This window comes from Arachis hypogaea, chromosome 12 (genome assembly GCF_003086295.3).
Source record: "Arachis hypogaea cultivar Tifrunner chromosome 12, arahy.Tifrunner.gnm2.J5K5, whole genome shotgun sequence".
Classification (NCBI taxonomy): domain Eukaryota; kingdom Viridiplantae; phylum Streptophyta; class Magnoliopsida; order Fabales; family Fabaceae; genus Arachis; species Arachis hypogaea.
Window position 1 is genome coordinate 61,359,438 of NC_092047.1, and position 20,014 is coordinate 61,379,451.

The window sequence follows — 20,014 nt, forward strand, 5'->3', positions numbered from 1 at the left end:
ATTAGTGAGATCTAGCGTTAATGGCTCCCAATCGTCAATCACTTGGACATTAGTAACTCAAGAGTTCCTAAGTTACCTTCCCAAGCCAAGAGCATAAAATTCTACTCTAAAATCCAACCAAGCATTTTATCAAACACTTGGAAGGCATAAAAGGAAAGCATAGTAAACTTGCAAGGAAAGTAAATCTACACTACTCAATTGTAAGGAATTTAACAACAATAAATCAAATGAACAATAAAGGAACATGAAAACATAAATTGCATTAAAAGGAAAAGGAAAGAACAAAAGTGCATCAACATAAAAGTAAAGAATTACAAGAATTAAAAGCTAAACTAGAGAGAGAAAAGGTAGAAGAAGAAGAAATTGCAAAGGAAAAGTAAATCAAAGCATGAAATTAACCTAGATCTAAGAAATTCTAATCTAGATCTAAAACCTAATTCTAATCTAGATCTAAAACCTAATCCTAATCCTAGAGAGAAGTGAGAGCTTCTCTCTCTAAAACTAACTTTTCCTCCAAAACTAATCTAAACTAAACTAATGATCAAAAGTATGTTAATTTTTCTTCAATCTTTGGCTTAAATAGTATCAGAAATGAGCTGGATTGGGCCCACAAGGCTTCTAAAATCGCTGGCCACGAGTTGCATTAAGTGGATCAAGTGCACCCATCGGCACGTATGCGTACCATGCGCGTGCGGCCCCTATCTGCGATGCAACTATGGTAAATCTTATATCATTTCGAAGACCCGGATATTATCTTTCCAGCACAACTAGAATCGCATCATTTGGACCTTTGTAGCTCAAGTTATGGTCGATTGAGTGCGAAGAGGTCGGCTTGACAGCTTTTGCAATTCCTTCATTTCTTCATGAGTTCTCCATTTTTACATACTTTTCTTTCATTCCCTTGATCCAATCTTTGCCTCCTAAATCTGAAATCACTTAACAAATATGTCAAGGCATCTAATGGAATCAAGGCAAATTAAATTTAGCTATTTTAAGACCTAGAAAGCATGTTTTCACATTTAAGCACAAATTAGGAGACAATTATGAAACCATGCTATTTCATTGAATAAATATGGGTAAAAGGTCATAAAATCCCCTAAATTAAGCACAAGATAAACCCTACAAATGGTTTATCAATCTCCCCGTACTTAAACCAAGCATGTTCTCGTGCTTAAACCAAGAGAAAGCAAGGGATATCAACATTTATTCAATGAAATCTAACTAAATGCACCCTACCTATATGCAACTACCTACATGAATGCAATTGCTTGGTCAAAATAAATCAATTCCCAAGAAGCATATATGCACAAGGGCTAAGGACTAGCAAGTCTAATCCACAATTGAATTGAGTTATTAAATATTTTTACAAACTTGCATGAAAAGAGATGATCATTGGTGAAAACATGTAATTGAGCTTCAAACCCTCACCAGATGTGTTTGCACTCTATTTGCTCAAGTGTTTAGGGTTGATTCACTCAATTCTCCCCTAATAATACTTTCTAAGATTTGTTTTTCTTCTAACAATCAACATTTATTTCATGCATGCATACATATATCATGAGGTCTTTTCTTTAGGTTGTAATGGGGTTACGGTCAAGGTAGGATGCATATTTGGTCAAGTGAGCTTGAAATTCGAATCTTTGATCAACTTAAATTTTCCACCTAACCTATGACATTTTATACAATTCAAACTAACCTAACTACCCATTTTTCACTTTTTAACATACTCATGCATTCTTTTTCATTTCACAACACTTATGCATTGATTTTATTGAGCTTTACTTTGTTTTGGGGCATTTTGTCCCCTTTTTATTTCTTTTTTTTCCTTTTTATTTCTTTTTCTATTTTTTTCTTTTCTTTTTTTTTCTTTTTATTTCTTTTCCTTTTTCTTTTGTTTTTCTCATTTTTTTTCTTTTCTTTCTTTCAAACTATATACAAGAGCATCAATGCATATGGTTTTAGAATGAAAATTGTATATCGTTGTGAAGCCCCGGATGTTACCTTTCCAATGCAACTGAAACCGCCTCATTTAGACCTCTGTAGCTCAAGTTATGATCGATTGAGTGCGAAAAGGTCAGGGTTGACAGCTTTGCAATTCCTTCAATTTCTTGTATTCCTTCCACTTTTGCATGCTTTCTTTCCATCCTCTAAGCCATTCCTGCCCAATAAACTCTGAAATTACTTAACACACATATCAAGGCATCGAATGGTAATAAGAAAGGATTAAAATTAGCAAAATTAAGGCCAAAGAAGCATGTTTTCAATCAAAGCACAAAATCAGGAAGGAAAATGTAAAACATGCGATTTATATGAATAAATGTTAGAATAATGGGTAAAATTCACTCAATTAAGCATAAGATGTACCACAAAATAGTGGTGCATCACGACCCAGTGCACTTGCTGGTACTGTTGCTGTACGAAAACTGTGGGGTTTTATGTACACGCGCACCAGTGGGTCTTCGGACCCTTCCCTTTCCACACTTCTCTTCTCTTCCATGTTCTTCCATATCACTTTGTAAATATTTTAGTTATGAATTACGAACTCTTTCCATTGGGAGAGAGAGCTCTATTGTACTTTGATGGATTGATTTATTTTTATTCTTCTTCTTCTCTTCATCTCTCTTTGATTTACTAGAAAGAATTTCGTTCTTCATTTTAGTATTCAATTATCTTGGGAAAGAGATTGAATGCACTTGGGTTTTATGTGAACCTTGGAAGAGGAATCATAAAATCATGCTTGAATTCCTTTCTCACATTGAGTGGATCTGGGTTTTGGGATTGGAGAATTGTGACGCTAGATCTACCCATTACTTGAATCCATGAGGATGTGTGGTATAATCAAGGACCAAGCTTCATCTCTTTTCCTGAGCAATTAGACCAAGGAATTGGTTATTGATCAAGATTAGAGAGATTGAATTACCAAGGAATTGGGATTCAATCACTCATTATTGCCAAGAGGTCAATGAGTTGCATGATTGAAGAAAAGATGAGAATTATTGATCCAGAGAATGCAATATCTCTTGATCCCAATGTTCATTTTATTCTTAGTTCTTGTTATTTACTTTATGGTTATTTACATTTTCTGCACTTTACATTTCCAGCACTTTACTTTCTTGTACTTTACATTTATGCCATTTACTTTCTTGCACTTTATTGCTTTCTTTACTTTCATGTCATTTACATTTCTTGTTTCTTATCACCCAATTATGATAGTCTAACTAGAATAATTAATCAACAATTGATTGCTTAATCCTTTAATCCTCATGGGATCGACCTCACTCTTGTGAGTTTAATTACTTGATACGACTCGGTGCACTTGCCAGTAGTTATTGCAGAAGGTTAATTTTTTCCATGATAAAGTTTATGGCGCCGTTGCCGGGGATTAATTGTAATTAACAAACTACCGGTTGGTTGATTACCTAGATTAGACATTTTTTTATTTTGTTTCTATTACTTTTGTTCCTTTATTTTCCGTTTCCAATCAACTGTTTGAGTTAATGCCTCACTAAGGATTCCTTGGTGACAAAAGGAAATTCCCTGTTTCTTGGTGATTGTGTTATTGACACATAACAGTTTCTTTATTTACTTAGTTTTCTTTCAAATAAATTGAGATGAGATTGCATAAGATAAGTTTGGTGTTGCCTTGCAACAATTTGTTTCCAATTCTTCACTGGATACTTGTATCAATTCCAATTGAAAGTGTCACACTAAGTTTGGTGTGCCACTTAATTTTTTTATGCAATGTATCATGCAACATCACTTATTAGTGCAATCCTCATGTGTCTCTGTTTCTTGTGCCTTTATTGTATCTTTAAGTTTGCTTGCCTAACCACATGCATTACTCACATTTCATTGTTCTAAGACATTCATGAACCATCATAAACCCCATCACCACTGTTTTATTTGTTGTGGGAAGGGGAACAATAGGAAGAAAATAACAACAACAACAACAATGAAGATGAACTACAAGGTGGTAAAGTTTCTTTTTCTCTTATTTGTTTCCAGTATTTTCAATTGCATGATTGTTTTCTCTTGTATATGCATGTGTGTCATTCCTTGTGAATAAGCATAGCTTGATTTTTGAATTGTAACATGTTGCTATGATATCATGATTACCATCTTGAATTTTGTGAGTTCAAAGTAATTAAGCATCATGATCATAAACAAACAAGGTAATTAAAGTAGAAGTTAGCATGAGCATATAAGTATTGGGAAGCTAGCATGACTATTATTGCTCAATTGCATTTAAATTTATTTAATTAAAGTTTTCATCTAGGACATTTTATGAAATTTTTGAAATCATGAAAACCTTGAATAAGCAAATGCAAATAAGGCAAGAAAAGAAAAAGAAAAGAATGAGAAAGCTGAAGGCTCTGAGTACTAATGACAATTCATTTGCAAGTACTTATGGTGTTTATGTATCAAGAAAAAAGGTTAAAAACAAAATATTTAGAGTCAAGGCTAGACTCAAGTACAAAAGCACTCCCTCAAAGCTCAAGGCTCTGAGCATCAATGATTAGAGAGTAAAGAAAAGAAACAAATGAGCAAAAAGAGTCCTCTAATTAAATGTTTGTGGTGCTTATGTATCAAGTGGTAATACTTTAAAACAAAGCATTTAGAGTCGTAGCTTTCAACAAATGGTGCAAAGAACCCAAGAAGCTAAGCTAAGAAAAGAATGAAAAGCTTGTTTCAAGGAAGGAACATAAAGAAAAAGATTTCATAAAATGAGCTAGATAGAAGCATCAATCATTTGAATCTCTTTTGTGATTGTAGCATGCATAAGAAACTATCCAACCATGAACATAAAAATTGCTACTCTTCTCACCTTGGTTTGTCAAAATTTATTGCATGATTCTTTGTTTGTTTGAGGACAAGCAAAGTTTAAGTTTGGTGTTGTGATGACTGCGCATCATGTTATGTTTTTCTATGCTTTTTCATATCAAAATTTAATTTATTATGCTTAATTATTGAGTATTTCTGTGCTTAAGTTGTATATTACTTTGATATCTTTGAATTGATTAACTTTATAGAAAATGGTAGAAAAAAGAAGCAAAAAACACAAAACAAGCAAAGGTAGTTGGCGTGCCAACGGGCGTGTCTGGGCATGGCACGCTAAGCTTATGATTCCGAGGAGTGAAGTTGGTGCAGCACAATGGGCGTGCCATGCCCAAGACTTCAACATAGGCGTGTCTACGGGCGTGTCTAGGCGTGGCACACCAAGCCAACTTTCCATAGAGTGAAATTTCATCCTGGAGTGCACTATGGGCGTGTACGAAGGCGTGGCACGCCAGGCCACATACCAGCCTGACCTCTTACCATTCAAAGGAACATAGCTTACGCTACAAAACTCCAAATAAGGTGATTTCAGTGCCATTAGAAAGTAGACATCTAGAGCATTCCAACCACATATAACACTTTATAATGAACACTGGATATAAGGTTGCATTTCACTCCGAAAATACAAGAAGCACAACACGTCCCTGCAGAGATACCAGCGTGACCTCTTCATCTTCAAAGGAACATAACTTGAGCTGTAAAGGTCCAAAGGATGTAATTTTCATGGCGTTGAAAAGCTGACATCTAGAAATTTCCAACAATATATAACACTCCATAGTGGATATTAAATCTAGAGGTGACAAAGACCATTCTTTCAGCGACACAAGTTGGGTGTGTCTTGGGCGTGCCAGTGGGCGTGGCACGCCAACCTTGCAATACTGGGTGTGTAATTTAGCTTGTTCAAAGGCGTGGAACACCAATTCTGCAAGCTGGACAAGTCTACGGGTGCGCCAGTGGGTGTGACACGCTGGGCTAACTCTCCAGAATAGAAATTCCTGCATCTGGGCGTGCCAGTGGGCGTGGCACGCCGGGGTATTTGATAGCCTGACCTCTTCACAATCAACGGGTGATAACTTGAGATACAGAGAGCTGATTCTAACGGTGTTAGAAATCTAACATTCAGAGATTTCTAACGATATATAATACTCTATAGTGGGCATGAAAATGGTGTACACACATTAAGCATCTTTAAGCCCTAAAAACACTAAGTGGGCATTGCCCACGTGAGCGCTCAAAATAAATGAACGAGCACCCATACATGCAAAAAACCCCTGAGGCATCATTTTTGTTCACTTAGAGTTGCTCAAAGCCCACTTAGACTTCAAGCAAGCAAGCCTACAATTGTTAACCAATCAAGGCCACAAGAAGCATCTAGAATAGTTCATTTTCATTGTAATTTGCTTTCAACTTCATTTAAGTTTGTAATTTAGGAGAGCCTATATAAAGGCCTTAGTTTCATAGAAGGATGATCAATCATTGGAGGGATACACACTCTACTGGGAGTGGGTCTTCGGACCCCTTCCTTTCCACACTTCTCTTCTCTTCCATGTACTTCCATAACACTTTGTAAATATTTTAGTTATGAATTACTAACTCTTTCCATTGGGAGAGAGAGCTATATTGTACTTTGATGGATTGATTTGTTTTGATTCTTCTTCTTCTCTTCATCACTCTTTCATTTACTAGAAAGAATTTCGTTCTTCATTTTAGTGTTCAATTATCTTGGGAAAGAGATTGAATGAACTTGGATTTTATGTGAACCTTGGAAGAGGAATCATAAAATCATGCTTGAAATCCTCTCTCACATTGAGTGGATCTAGGTTTTGGGATTGGATAATTGTGATGCTAGATCTACCCATTACTTGGATCCATGAGGATGTGTGGTATAATCCGGGACCAAGCTTCATCTCTTTTCATGAGCAATTAGACCAAGGAATGGGCTATTGATCAAGATTGGGGAGATCGAATTACCAAGGGATTGGGATCACTCATGATTGCCAAGAGGTCAATGAGTTGCATGATTGAAGAAGATATGAGAATTATTGATCCAGAAAATGCAATATCTCTTGATCCCAATGTTCATTTTATTCATAGTTCTTGTTATTTATTTTATGGTTATTTACATTTTCTGCACTTTATATTTCCAGCACTTTACTTTATTGTACTTTACATTTATGCCATTTACTTTCTTGCACTTTATTGCTTTCTTTACTTTCATGCCATTTACATTTCTTGTTCCTTATCACCCAATTATGTAGTCTAACTAGAATAATCAATCAACTATTGATTGCTTAATCCTTTAATTCTCGTGGGATCGACCTCACTCTTGTGAGTTTTATTACTTGATACGACTCGGTGCACTTGCCGGTAGTTTTTGCGGAAGGTTAATTTTTTCCACGATCAACAATACACTAAATTTGAGTCCAAATAAGATTTCAACAAAAATTAAGCCACCAATTCCAATCCAAACACCTCCAAATAGCCAAGACAACTCCAACAAGCACCAATTGCTCAAGCTAACATCATATATTTCATAAAAATCAAAATCTAATATTTACAATATACCAAACTATAAGGATATTTTAAAAACCTTACCTTATCCACCGAAATTAGGAATAGAACCCAACAATTCCTCACTAATGGTTAGTACCTAAATAACCAAAACACAAGAATTCACTCAAAACCAAAATCTAAAATTCAAAATTCACAAGGGGTGAGAACTTGGCAGGAATTTTCAAAAATCTTACCACTTTAGTTAGATAAAACTAACGGGCTCGGTGAGAGCTTGTATAGCCACTGACAGCACGCGAATCGGAACACCGTAGCTTGAGTTATGGCCACCGGAAATGGAGAATGAATGGTAACTTCTCCCTTTTCTTCTCTCAACTCATGCAGCTGTGATTTTAAGTTATGTGGTGAAATGGGGCTGAGTTAGCCTCACTTAAGGTGTTTTATATGTTGGGCATGGAACCAACTTCAGCCCGGTTCAATCCGTTAGCGTTTTTAGCTCGTTTGGCCCAATTTTGGGCCAAACCTTTAAAATTAGCGCATGGTTTAATTATTTCTCTAAGTTTTCTACAGTTTTTATTACTTTCACATAGTACCGAATAAACATAAGCCGGTACTGCCGGCTAGTTTACTAGTATACATTTTTATGCAATTTTTCGCATAAAATTACATTTTCCAACCTAGAAAAATCTACTGAGTCCAAAAATATATTTAAGTTTTCTAATTAACATTCTAAATTTTTGGATCCTATTTTGGACAATTAAATTAATGTAATAAGCGGCTAATTAATCGCGGTTCTTACAGGTTTGCTCTTATAATTGTCATGTCATGGTTAGTGATACAAGAGTCTTTGATGTCCGATATTGATTGGTGATTTAGAGTTGTTAATTGTTCTTACTATAAGACCGATTATGACTATTTGACTTTCTCCTGATGTTGGAGATGATTAAATGGGATTAACTCTAGATAATCACCATGTTCGTGGTCAATGACTTGAAAAGAAAACTTTGATTCTCAATCCTTATCACTAGTGTCTTTTAGTATTTATACTTCTTTAATTGCTAGTTTTACTTTCTTGTCACTTTGTTTCTCGCCTCTTTATCCGCAAACCCCACGCCCCCTTTTGTACTCATAACTGATAACACGCATATTTTCGGTTTTTATTGGTTTTTATTGTGACAAAAAATTAAACTTTGATTCTGATCATTTGTTGGTTTGGAATTATACACGAAATTATTTTGTGAAATTTCTGACCGACGTTTGGCTCGCGTCAGTGACTGGGTATGGGTTCATTTGAGAAATGAGAGGTTTCTTACTCAAAGAAAATATAAGTTAGAATTTATGGGTGATGGTCCATTTCAGGTACTCAAAAGGATTAATAACAATGCTTACAAGATTGACCTCCAGATGAGTATAATGTGTCAGCTACTTTTAATGTTTCTAACCTATCTCCTTTTGATTTGGATGCAGATTCGAGGACGAATCCTTTTTAGGAGAGAGAAAATGATACGAGCTCTGTAGGACAAACTGAGAAATGTTATATGCCAATTGGTCCAATTATAAGAGCAACAACTAAGAATAAAAGAAGATTTTTCAAACATGACTAAATCATTTGTCCAGGAGATGCATCAAGAATTGGACAAGACAATGGTTAACGATTATGAAAAACAAAGAGTCTTACTATTTACAAGTTGCACTGAAGACTCTCGTTAGTCAAGTTGAATCAAATAGGCATCACTTTCTTAGTATTTATTTTAAGACTTATTTTATATTTATGTTAATTTTATTTTGTTTTGTTTGTTTTATACTCAATTATGATTTGACCCATTTTTATTCTAGTAAACTTATGCGCTAGAATTTTAAATTTAAGAGGTATAAAAATCCTCTAAAATCTAGTAACCATTTTTTCTTTAATTTTTTATAAATAAAAATTTCTTTAAAAAACTTGGATGTGAATAAAAGAGATAAAGTGATTCTCTTAACAATTACATCAGAAAATCAAATTAAGATAGATAAATTTTTTTCTTTGATTTTTATTTCTATTTTATTCTAAATTTTGTTCCGTACCACAATTATTATACTGATTTTTCTTTAAAAAAAAAAAACCTAATTTAAAAACGAAATTAGTCAACAAATATATTCACATCTTTTTCCATGATTAAGACATTTTAATGCTCTATGCACATCCACAAAAATTATTGTTCTATATAATATATATATATATATATATATATATATATATATATATATATATATATATATATATATATATATATATATATATATATATATATATATATACTGCTTAATATCTTATACGTAACCTACCACAGAACTTATTTTTATCCATTAATTTGTAGAATAGTTGCATGTGTATCAAATAAATCATATTGCATGTACTTGTGGTTTTATTAGGAATTGGATAAACTATTATTTTCATCTCTATCATTTGCAGCAAAATTGAATTTACTCTTTAATATTTTAAATATTTTACTTTTATTTAAAAATATTCAAACAAGTTAATTATTTTATTATTAAATTTGATACGAATAGTTAATAAAATAAATAATATAAACACGAGGTAAGTACTGTTTTAGTCCCTAAAGTTTAGGGTCAGAATCGAAATCATCCCTCTTCTAATTTTGGATTTAAAATCATCCTTAATGTTTTTTTTATTAAAATCGTCCTTTTTATTAAAATTTTTAATTTAATTCCTAAACTGCCCCTATTCCTATTTTAATAATAAAATTTATAAAACTAAAAAAAAAAAAAAAGCAAAACGCGTGTTTGGAGAGGGGGAAAGAAAACGTGTGGGTGGGGGTATACGAAGGTGCAGGGGAGGGGAGGGGGGGGAGGGGGATGGCGCCGGGGAGGGAGCAGCTCGCTGTTGCTCGCGTTGTTACCGTTAGACCCTATCGCCGCCGTTCGTGCTTCAGTCGCCGCCACCATCGCGCCGTTTGCCTCGTGCCATCGTGAGCAGAACCACGAAGAGAGATGGATCGCGAGTGAGGGGGGTCACGGGCTTGGAGCCGCCGCGCCTTCATCACCACCGCGTCCTTGCCGCGCTGCCGCCGTCGTCCTCACCACGCTACCAGGGGTGGAGAGAGAAAGAAGGGGGGAGAAACAGGGAGGTCGCCGCCGTGACCCCTCGTCGTCGTCGGCTTCCGCTCCGCTACTGGTCGCCGCCTCGCCACTGCTGCTCGCCGCCTCTGCTTCTTGCTTCGATTTCTGTTTCTGCTTCGTCTTCTGCTTCTTCTGCTTCTTAATTTGTTGAATCTTTGATTTGTTGAATCATTGTTGGTTTTGAGTTGTTAGTTTTCTTGATTTCTGAATTTCTTGATTTATGAATTGTTGTTTGCTGTTGATGGAAGAAGTTTGTTAATTGATCTCTGTTTGTTGTTTGCTGTGGTGGTGGTGGTGGTGGTGGTGGTGGTGATGGTGGTGCTGTGGTGGTGTTGGTGCTGGTTGTGGCGGTGGCGATGGCGGTGGCGATGGTATTGGTGTTGGTGTTGGTGGTGGTGGTGGTGGTGGAGGAGATAATTGTGTTGGTAGTGATGAGGGTATTTTTGTCCAAAAAAAATTATAAGGACGATTTTAATACAATAAAAAACATTAAGAATGATTTTAAATCCAAAATTAGAAGAGGGACGATTTCGATTCTGGCCCTAAACTTTAGGGACCAAAACAGTACTTACCCTTATAAACATTAACATTATTAGTTAAATCATATTTTATGTTATTTTAAAATAAAATTTAATAGTTATTCTATTTCAATTTTTGCTACTATTTTATTTGCTGTATTAAATAGGTTGACGTAACTCTCATATTTTGCTATATTATTACTTCACAAATATTATTGATGATGAAGAGTAAAACAGACAAATTTAAAATTTTACTTAAATAATTTAAAATAAAAATATGAAGGCCAAGACCAAAACAAGTGTATTTTATGAAACCAAATACTTATTTAAACCACTTAGAAATAGCTCAACTTTACCCATGGCCTGAAATTCACAGCGTCCCATGAAATTAAGGACAAGCTCCTAGTATGGAACTTTTTGGCAACATTAGAACAGGAGGATCCCAAGCGTATGAGAAAACAACCGAATCAAAACCCCGCAAGAGTCTGCCATTGATTAAGAGGCACACGCCCGATTTCACAGAGACGATAGAACTATCAATAATCTCAGCACTCTGAAAACCTTGGCAAGACAATTGAATTTGGCTTTGTGCACAAGAACAGTTGTTGGTCACAGTCACCTTCCACTCTGGCTTCCCCTGTATTTCCTTCCCAGTTCTTGTTGTCCCAATATTGATGTTGTTCAGCGAACAATCACATGATCCTGGAATTTAATTTCTTAGTATTTTTTTATTCCAATAAGTAAAAGTAGAACGGTCTCAAGTCATATAACAGGTGAAGGAGCTGATTACACAGCATATTCAACGAGTATAACAAAGGAAAAATTAAGTACAAAATATTTATTGTCCGAAAACTAGAAGAAAGTTGGAAAAAAGAAAAAAGAGAAGGCATGAAGCGAGATTTTTTTGAGGAATCATGAGCATACCTTTGATGATAAGGGTTAGGAGCGACAAGGAAAGAAAACAATTCACGATTGTTGTTGCCATTGGTTTTTTGATAACTGACCCTCAGGCCTTATGGCTTTGATTATCTAGTTAAATACTGAAGTGGCCACATAGTCCTGGGGCCTAGCCAATAATAATAGTTGACATGAGTGAACCTTCTTTTTAAGTTCCTTGTGCGTGCGAGTAATCACGTCATTTTTTGGTAACAAATTATTTTTGACTAACCCAAGAAAACCTCAAATAGAGATTGCATAGTAATTTTGTTTTGGTCAAACCTTCAAAAATACCTTCTATCACTAATTATTAAATCCCTCAGAGAATTATTCTATAAATTTCTTAATGACCAAACTATATTTTAAAATATAATAAAAATAATTCAAAAATACATTTTTTATGGATAACAAATAACTTATATATTTAACAAATTATTTATATATTTGATATGAAATTTATAAAAATATTTGAATAATTATTTAAAAAATATATGCCAAAAACAAAACTAAAAATATATATCTATTTTTTTAAATATTTTTGGACATTTAAAAGAATAGAAAAAAATATCCACTTATAAAATTATCAAATTTTAAGATAAGAATATTATATTTTTCTAATCATACATGAAAAAAAAATTATATATATATATATATATATATATAGTCCCTAATAAAAAAATAAAATAAAAACGAGTATAAGTGATATAAGAAAATATAGAGCAAAAATCTATTTTTTGCAATCTGAGTTATTAAAAAGATTTTTTTTCTCAAACTTTTAAATAATTTGTCCTTGATAATTTAGATAAGAGATTAAAATTAAAAGAATTAATAGTAAGAATTATTTTAAACTGAATCTTTTAAATTTTTTCACATAACAAATAAAACAATTATTCGTCTTACTTGAATTTAATATTAAAATTATGCCTCCTAATGAATTTCAAAAGAACTCTTAGACTTCTTAATATCCTCATTTAACCTAATAGATTTTTTGAGTGTCAGCATTACTATTTTTAGGACGAATTCTTAGTTTCCTTAACATTCAAGATCGATATAGTGTAATTTTTTAATATTTAAAACCTTAAATATAATAAAATTATTATTTTGCACCTTATTTTTAATATAACAAAAATACCCTTTTAAACATGTATCAATTCCATTAACGATTAACATTATCAAATTGTTTTTATTATACAACTTAATTTTTTGAGGAGACTATTAAATGGTGTTCGTAAAAACCCTAAATGACTTAGGTTGATCTGATATGATTATTTGAATTGGTTCTTTATTATTTACATTCATTTAAGAGAAAAATTAGTTACGATACATAACTAAAAAATTAAAATGCAATGAATTAGGAATTTTACTTATAGAAAGAATTAAATTAGGGGTTCTAATTGAGATATCATGGAATTAAATCATGGGAATGAAAATTTTGAAAAATGGGCAATGTTATATAGACGAAAAACTTAATGATATTTTTAAATTATTTTTCTCTTGTTTCTACATTTAAGATAATAATAATAATAATAATAATAATAATAATAATAATAATAATAATAATAATAATAATAATAATAATATAAAAATATTTATCCATTTTGGTCCCAAAGAATTTTGGACCAGATACTTTAGTCCTCAACTAAAATTAATTACTCGATTGGTCCCTAACAATTAACTCCATCACTGACTTTAGTCCTTTACTTCATCAACTCTAACAGAAGACAAAATAGTCCCTAGCAACTCTAACTGGGGAAAAAATGGTCCTTGTGTTAGAATTTTCTCAAAATTTCTTAACTCCAAGATTATCCATGTTAAATCATTAAGAAAGAAATACTTGAATGTGGAAGCGTACTTAAATTCATAACCATGATTGAAAGAGTTTGGTTCTTTTATCTTCCTCAATCAAAGCTTTCTGTATCTACAATAGGGCTGAATCGCAACTCCTTTTATGGAAAAAGAACTGCGGAGGCAGCTTTGATGTGTTGGGGACCAAAATTCTTAAGTTACTATTTATATTTGAGTGTGGTTACCACCCATTAAATTCTAAAGCCAAAATACAATAGTATCTTTGGTTTTATTCTCATTTAATTCCAAATCAAAAGTAATAATGACTTATTTTATTAGCATTTGTAATAATTAATGAGATTACTATTATATAAGTCATTTAATGTAAAATAGCTTAATTTGTGATTATAATTAATATATATATTACCCATAAATATATTAGGAAATAATAATTTCCTAAAACCCTGACTCCTTCTGTTTGGAAATGATACTGTTCTTCTCTAATTTCCATCGTATCTAGCATAACCCTAACAGTCTAATACTGCAACTTCAAGCTACACAATGCACACTCTGCAAATTCAATATTCACAAGAAGAAAAATCCTAAATTTGTTCTCAACCAATTCATACTTAAAAAACTAATGACTATGTCTCTCAAGTACTTCTTATCTTTAATGGATACCATGAATCTAGACAACAAGTCCGATTTGTTAAGAGTCGTCGTTGTTATCACCATCTTCCTCCTCCTCCTCTACCCTATCATCTCGATGACCACATTGTCCACCACTCCGATCACTTTCTTCAGCTTCTTCTCCGAACCAATGTTTAGTAATCGTTCCAATTTTCATATGAGCAGCGACGGTGTCGATTTCAAACAAAGGGGGTCAGGGATCATTTTATCCCATGTTAGAATTACCATGGTCTATTGTGTCCTTCGTTAGAGTTAATAGAATAAAAGACCTAAGTGAATGACGGAGTTAATTATTAGAGACTAATCAAGTAATTAATTTTAGTTGAGGACTAAAACGTCTACTCTGAAATTCTATGAGAACCAAAATAAATAAATACTCTAATAATAATATATGTTTGTCTAATTTAATGATTAATTATAATATTTTATACTATATTTTTTAATAGTTATCTTGATTCTTTTATATATATATATATATATATATATATATATATATATATTCATGGAAATATAAAAAAGTTAAAATAATTATTAAAAAGATAGGGAATAAAATAGTATCATTATTTACAAATTTCATTATAATTAATCATTAAATATTAGAAAATCTAATCATTTAATGCATAATATTTTTAAAAAAAATGACAAAAAGAGAAACACATGTAAACTGAGATGGTGCGAGAACGCAACATATTATACATGGTATTTTTTTTGTTTTCAAAAACTATCACCCATATGATGCATCAATGTGTTGTCAATGAGGGACATAAAGGTCAATTTGACTTCTTAATATGATTATTCTATATCTTAGTGCATTACATAGATAGCAGATGATAAGATTTATTTAATAAAAAAATAGTTTAAATTTGTAGAGATTTTGCATATTCTACTTGGACATACTATTTTAATTAGTTGTCGCTACGAAAATGATTCTAATAAATATATATCTAAGGTCTATAATAAAATAGCTTAGAAATTATTTAAATAATTAAATTCTAATATTAGAATTTTATTAGTTTAGATTCAAAGGCTCTTTTTAAAGGTGACTTAAATTTATTAGGTGCATCTATTTAATTTGGATATAAAATTTTTAAGTTTTTTAATATTTATTTTTTTTAACAATTTATAAATTTACGTTTTTAATAGAATTGAAAAAAAAGTACAAATAATTGAGTTAAAAATGCTACTAATATGATAGTTTCTCACATAATTTTGATATACTTTTAAATTATTAATACATAAAAGTTAACTTTAAAATTAGGCAATTTTATTAATGCTAGAATATTAAGTCTATATTAAAATTAAATTTAAAAAGATTTTTTAACTAAAATTGCATGGTTATTTTAAAAATATTATAATTAAATATATTGATTCGTATTAAGAGATAAATATATTAATAATAGTAAATTTTTCTCCATTTAGTTTGTTTAAAATTTTAAATAGAATGATTGCTTATTATAGCAACAATTAATAGAAGAATAATGGGATAGAATAGTATACATATGAATTTTTAAATAGCTATAATTAATGAAATAATATAGAGATTTTTCTATTATAAAATAAAAAAAAACCTTTATTTTTCAAACAAAATTAATCCAACTTTATATTTTGGAATCTAACTTCTTTTTTTTTTTTTTTTATAGAAACAAGTTTGTCGTACTCCCGGCAAACTTTATAAAATTCATAAAATTTGCCGCACTCTTCGACAAACTTTAAATTCTTAGTTTTTTTTTTTCTCCGGATTGAAAATGGTTTATTTGTGTATTTTTTTGTACTCGTGTACTTCTGAGGATGATGATAATAGTTGCCATTATCACCGACGATGTTGAAGAAGCCATACTTGTATGTTGTGGTCAAAGAAAAATAGGAAAGGGTCGTGTGGAATGTGCGTCTTCTATCTTTTTCCTTTTATCTTCTTCAATTTTCAACTTGTCTCTGTGTACTTCTCTTTCTTTCTTTTTGGGGAGGATCTGGCTCAAAATTCGCCGTGCAGTAAGGTAAACTTCATAGAAAATTAAAAGTTCGTCGAGAGGTGCGATGATATTTACAAAAATAATAAAGTTTGCTGGCAGTGCGACAAACTCATCCAAAATGCCAAAAAAAAAGTATTTTCGAAATTAAAGTTTCATTAATTTTTTTTGAAAAATAATAGTTTTCCAATATACATAATTATGTTGTCAAAGTAAATAGATGCATAATTAATTAATAAGTATAAAATAGATAATATTCCCACTTAATATCAATGAAACTGATATTATTGTAATAGATGTGAGAAGAATCAATTAAAAATAGTTTACTCTTAAAACATTAAATGATACCTTCAAATTTTTAATATATATAATTAAATCGTTTAAAATAATGATAGTTGGATTATTAAACATTTTAATTCATGTTATAATACCAAACATATACCAAAATTAAATTTAAAATAATTTTTTAACTATAATTATGTGGTTGCTTTAATATATTAAATTCATTATAATTAAATTCACTGACTTAAATTGAGGTGCTAAATATCTTAATCTCTTTAATAGATTTTTCAATTTGAATCTCGAGAATAAATGAATATTTAAAATAGAAATACTAAATGCTTCTAAATTTATTTCGTTTAAAATCTTATATAGAATAATTGATTATGACTACAATTAATGCAAGAATTATCGAATTAAAAATTGTGAGATAAAATATATATTAATAGGTGAATTTCAGTATAAAGATATTTTGGTAACTATAAAAATGTTGTTAAAATTAAAATTATTTTTTTATATTTTAATAATATTTTTGTTTTATTTTTGAATTAAAAATCATTGTTAAATAAAAAAAATTATTTTAAAATTTAGCAACACTTTATAAAGTTTCGTAGTTATCATAGCACAACTGTAAGAACCGAATTTTCGATGAATCAATTTTTCTGGTAATTTATTCTACAAAATTTCTGATTGTAACTCATTAAGGATTTGTGAGGCAGGCCTACTAATAAAAAAAAATCAAAATAAATAATAAATTAGTAATTAATAGGTCAAAGTTTTCTTTATGAAGGTAATTATTCTCCTTAAGTCAAATTTGACTTGTAAAAATAAATACTCACTCTCATTGGTCAATTATTTCTTATTAAGGACATTTTGAGCTGGAATTTAGTTTTAGTGACGATTTCACGTATAAAATTCGGTTAAATTATAATTAATAAATTAATTATGAGTAAAAAAGGTTAAGAAACTAAAATTTATATTTTGGAAAAGTAAAAAAAATTAGGATATGAATTAAAAGGCTAATCTTAAAGTAAAAGTTTTGGTCTAAAGTTGGACTAAATGAGTCAAAAATCATTAAGCAGGCCCATGTTGGGCCCAAAGTCCAAGCCCACACACATATTCCATTATAACTTAGCAAGAATTCACATTTTCTCCATTCATTAGAGAGTTCCATGGAGAGAAGAGAGGGAGAACAAAATCCTTTTTTACTAGAGTGAAGTACCAACCCGGCTCCTGTCCATTTTCAAGAATGACAACGCGAGCCCTCAAAATAAAATCGATCCACTTCGGTCCTTGTCCCCTGATTCCGTCACACAACGTGGTCCCTGTGGGTATTTTTCCGTCAACTCTGATCGGAAAATGCTGACGTGTCAGGTTTAGAATTGGACAGGGATCTAATTGTCTCAAAATTTAAATTGGTTAGGGGTTTATTTGTCCTTATAATTTTTTAAACAATATTTTTTTAGATTATTTTTTTATTTATTATATTAATATTCTTTTTCCAATAAATTATTAAATATATGGTATAATAAGTACAAACTAATTAATAAATTATTCAAATTTAAAAATATCATTTATTATCAAACTAAATAAATCATTCTCAAATATAATTTTTAAATACATAAAGAATAAACATTAAAATTCAGTTAATACATTAATAATAATAACCCTATGATATACTATTAGTATTATGATCTAGATAATTTTTCACAATAAAGTAAAAACTAATGAACACATTACTTGATATATAGTAAAATAATATTTTTGAGTAATAACAAATTTAATTTTTTATCTCTTTAAACTAAATTAATAATTCTATTTAATATCTTTGTATTAAAATACACTATGAGCAAGTTACTAATACTAGATGAAATAATTAAAATATAATTTATATATATATATAATTTATAAATGGAGACCATTTATAAACTCAACAAATTTAAAGTATCAATAATATTATTAATCTATTAATAATACATATGATCATAAGGTTATAAATTGATAAAGATTTATCAATATAAGAATAATATAGATTAATTAAAATTTTAAGTATATTAAAATTCAATTAAAGAGATAAAAAATAGAATTATTTCAATTAGTATTTAATTATTTCATTAAAGATTATATATTTTAATTACTTCATTTAGTATTAGTAGCTTGCTCATAGTGTATTTTAATACAAAGATATTAAATAGAATTATTAATTTAGTTTAAAGAGATAAAAAATTAAATTTGCTATTACTCAAAAATATTATTTTACTATATATCAAGTAATGTGTTCATTTGTTTTTACTTTATTGTGAAAAATTATCTAGATCATAATACTAATAGTATATCATAGGGTTATTATTATTAATGTATTAATTGAATTTTAATGTTTATTATTTATGTATTTAAAAATTATATTTGAGAATGATTTATTTAGTTTGATAATAAATGATATTTTTAAATTTGAATAATTTATTAATTAGTTTGTACTTATTATACCATATATTTAATAATTTATTGGAAAAAGAATATTAATATAATAAATAAAAAATAATCTAAAAAAATATTGTTTAAAAAATTATAAGGACAAATAAACCCCTAACCAATTTAAATTTAGAGACAATTAGACCCCTGTCCATTTCTGAACCTGACACGTCAGCATTTTTCAGTCAGAGTTGACGGAAAAATACTCATAGGGACCGCGTTGTGTGACGGAATCAGGGGACAAGGACCGAAGTGGATCGATTTTATTTTGAGGGGTCGCGTTGTCATTCTTGGAAATGGACAGGGGCCGGGTTGGTACTTCACTCTTTTTACTATTCACTTTTCTCTTCAATTGCTCATAATTTTTAATCCGTAATTCCGATTGACGAGCCGTTTGTGGCCACGCATTCATCTTGGAATCCTCTTCAATTATATCTAGATATTGTGGTATGTAAATACAAAATTCTTTCCCAGTTCTCTATTCTCTTTAATTTCACATTTTTGGGGTTGAGTTATTGAGAAGTTTCAATTTTTGATGTTTAGGGGAGGTTCAACCTTGAGTTTTAATGAAGTTTCAATCCAAGATTGTGTGAGACAAGATAAGAAATCTCATTTCTCCCATTTTCCCATTTTATGTGAAAATTATATGATTAGATGGAATAGAGCTTGTTTGGACTGAATTTGGTGCGAATCGGATCTTGCTTGATGTGGTTTCAGAGTGGTAGAGATCGCAAAGTTCAAAGTGGTGAGGATTTCGGTTGAGGCTTAAGTTCCCACGAAAATGATTTGAGCATTTGGGATTGACATCTAAGAGGTACGGGTTTTGGTTTCAAGTAGGCATTATATAAAATTATGTGAATGCCGAAGTTAGTTGTTCCTAGGATAGGATTGAATGGAATG

The 20,014-nt window shown here is 30.8% G+C and overlaps 1 protein-coding gene and 1 long non-coding RNA gene across 2 annotated transcripts; both read right to left on the reverse strand.

Annotated features, from left to right (window-relative positions):
- Positions 1-240: 240 nt before the first annotated feature.
- On the reverse strand, positions 241-2,164 carry LOC140177036 (uncharacterized). Its single transcript, XR_011868519.1, has 2 exons — positions 2,002-2,164; positions 241-926 (listed from the first exon to the last, which is right to left on the reverse strand). It is a non-coding gene; the product is annotated as an uncharacterized lncRNA (long non-coding RNA).
- Positions 2,165-11,170: 9,006 nt separating this feature from the next.
- LOC112727437 (uncharacterized) lies at positions 11,171-12,067 on the reverse strand. The gene is made up of 2 exons (XM_025777171.3): positions 11,910-12,067; positions 11,171-11,687 (listed from the first exon to the last, which is right to left on the reverse strand). The coding sequence occupies exons 1-2, from the start codon at positions 11,968-11,970 to the stop codon at positions 11,374-11,376; spliced, it is 375 nt and encodes a 124-aa protein (XP_025632956.1). The 5' UTR covers positions 11,971-12,067; the 3' UTR covers positions 11,171-11,373.
- Between the last annotated feature and the right edge of the window lie 7,947 nt (positions 12,068-20,014).

Excerpts from the sequence above, each read along its gene's own strand:
- LOC112727437 (XM_025777171.3), bottom strand. The coding sequence starts at position 11,970 with ATGGCAACAACAATCGTGAATTGTTTTCTTTCCTTGTCGCTCCTAACC. Across the intron at positions 11,688-11,909 it reads CCTAACCCTTATCATCAAAG|GATCATGTGATTGTTCGCTG; the intron begins GTATGCTCATGA and ends ATTAAATTCCAG.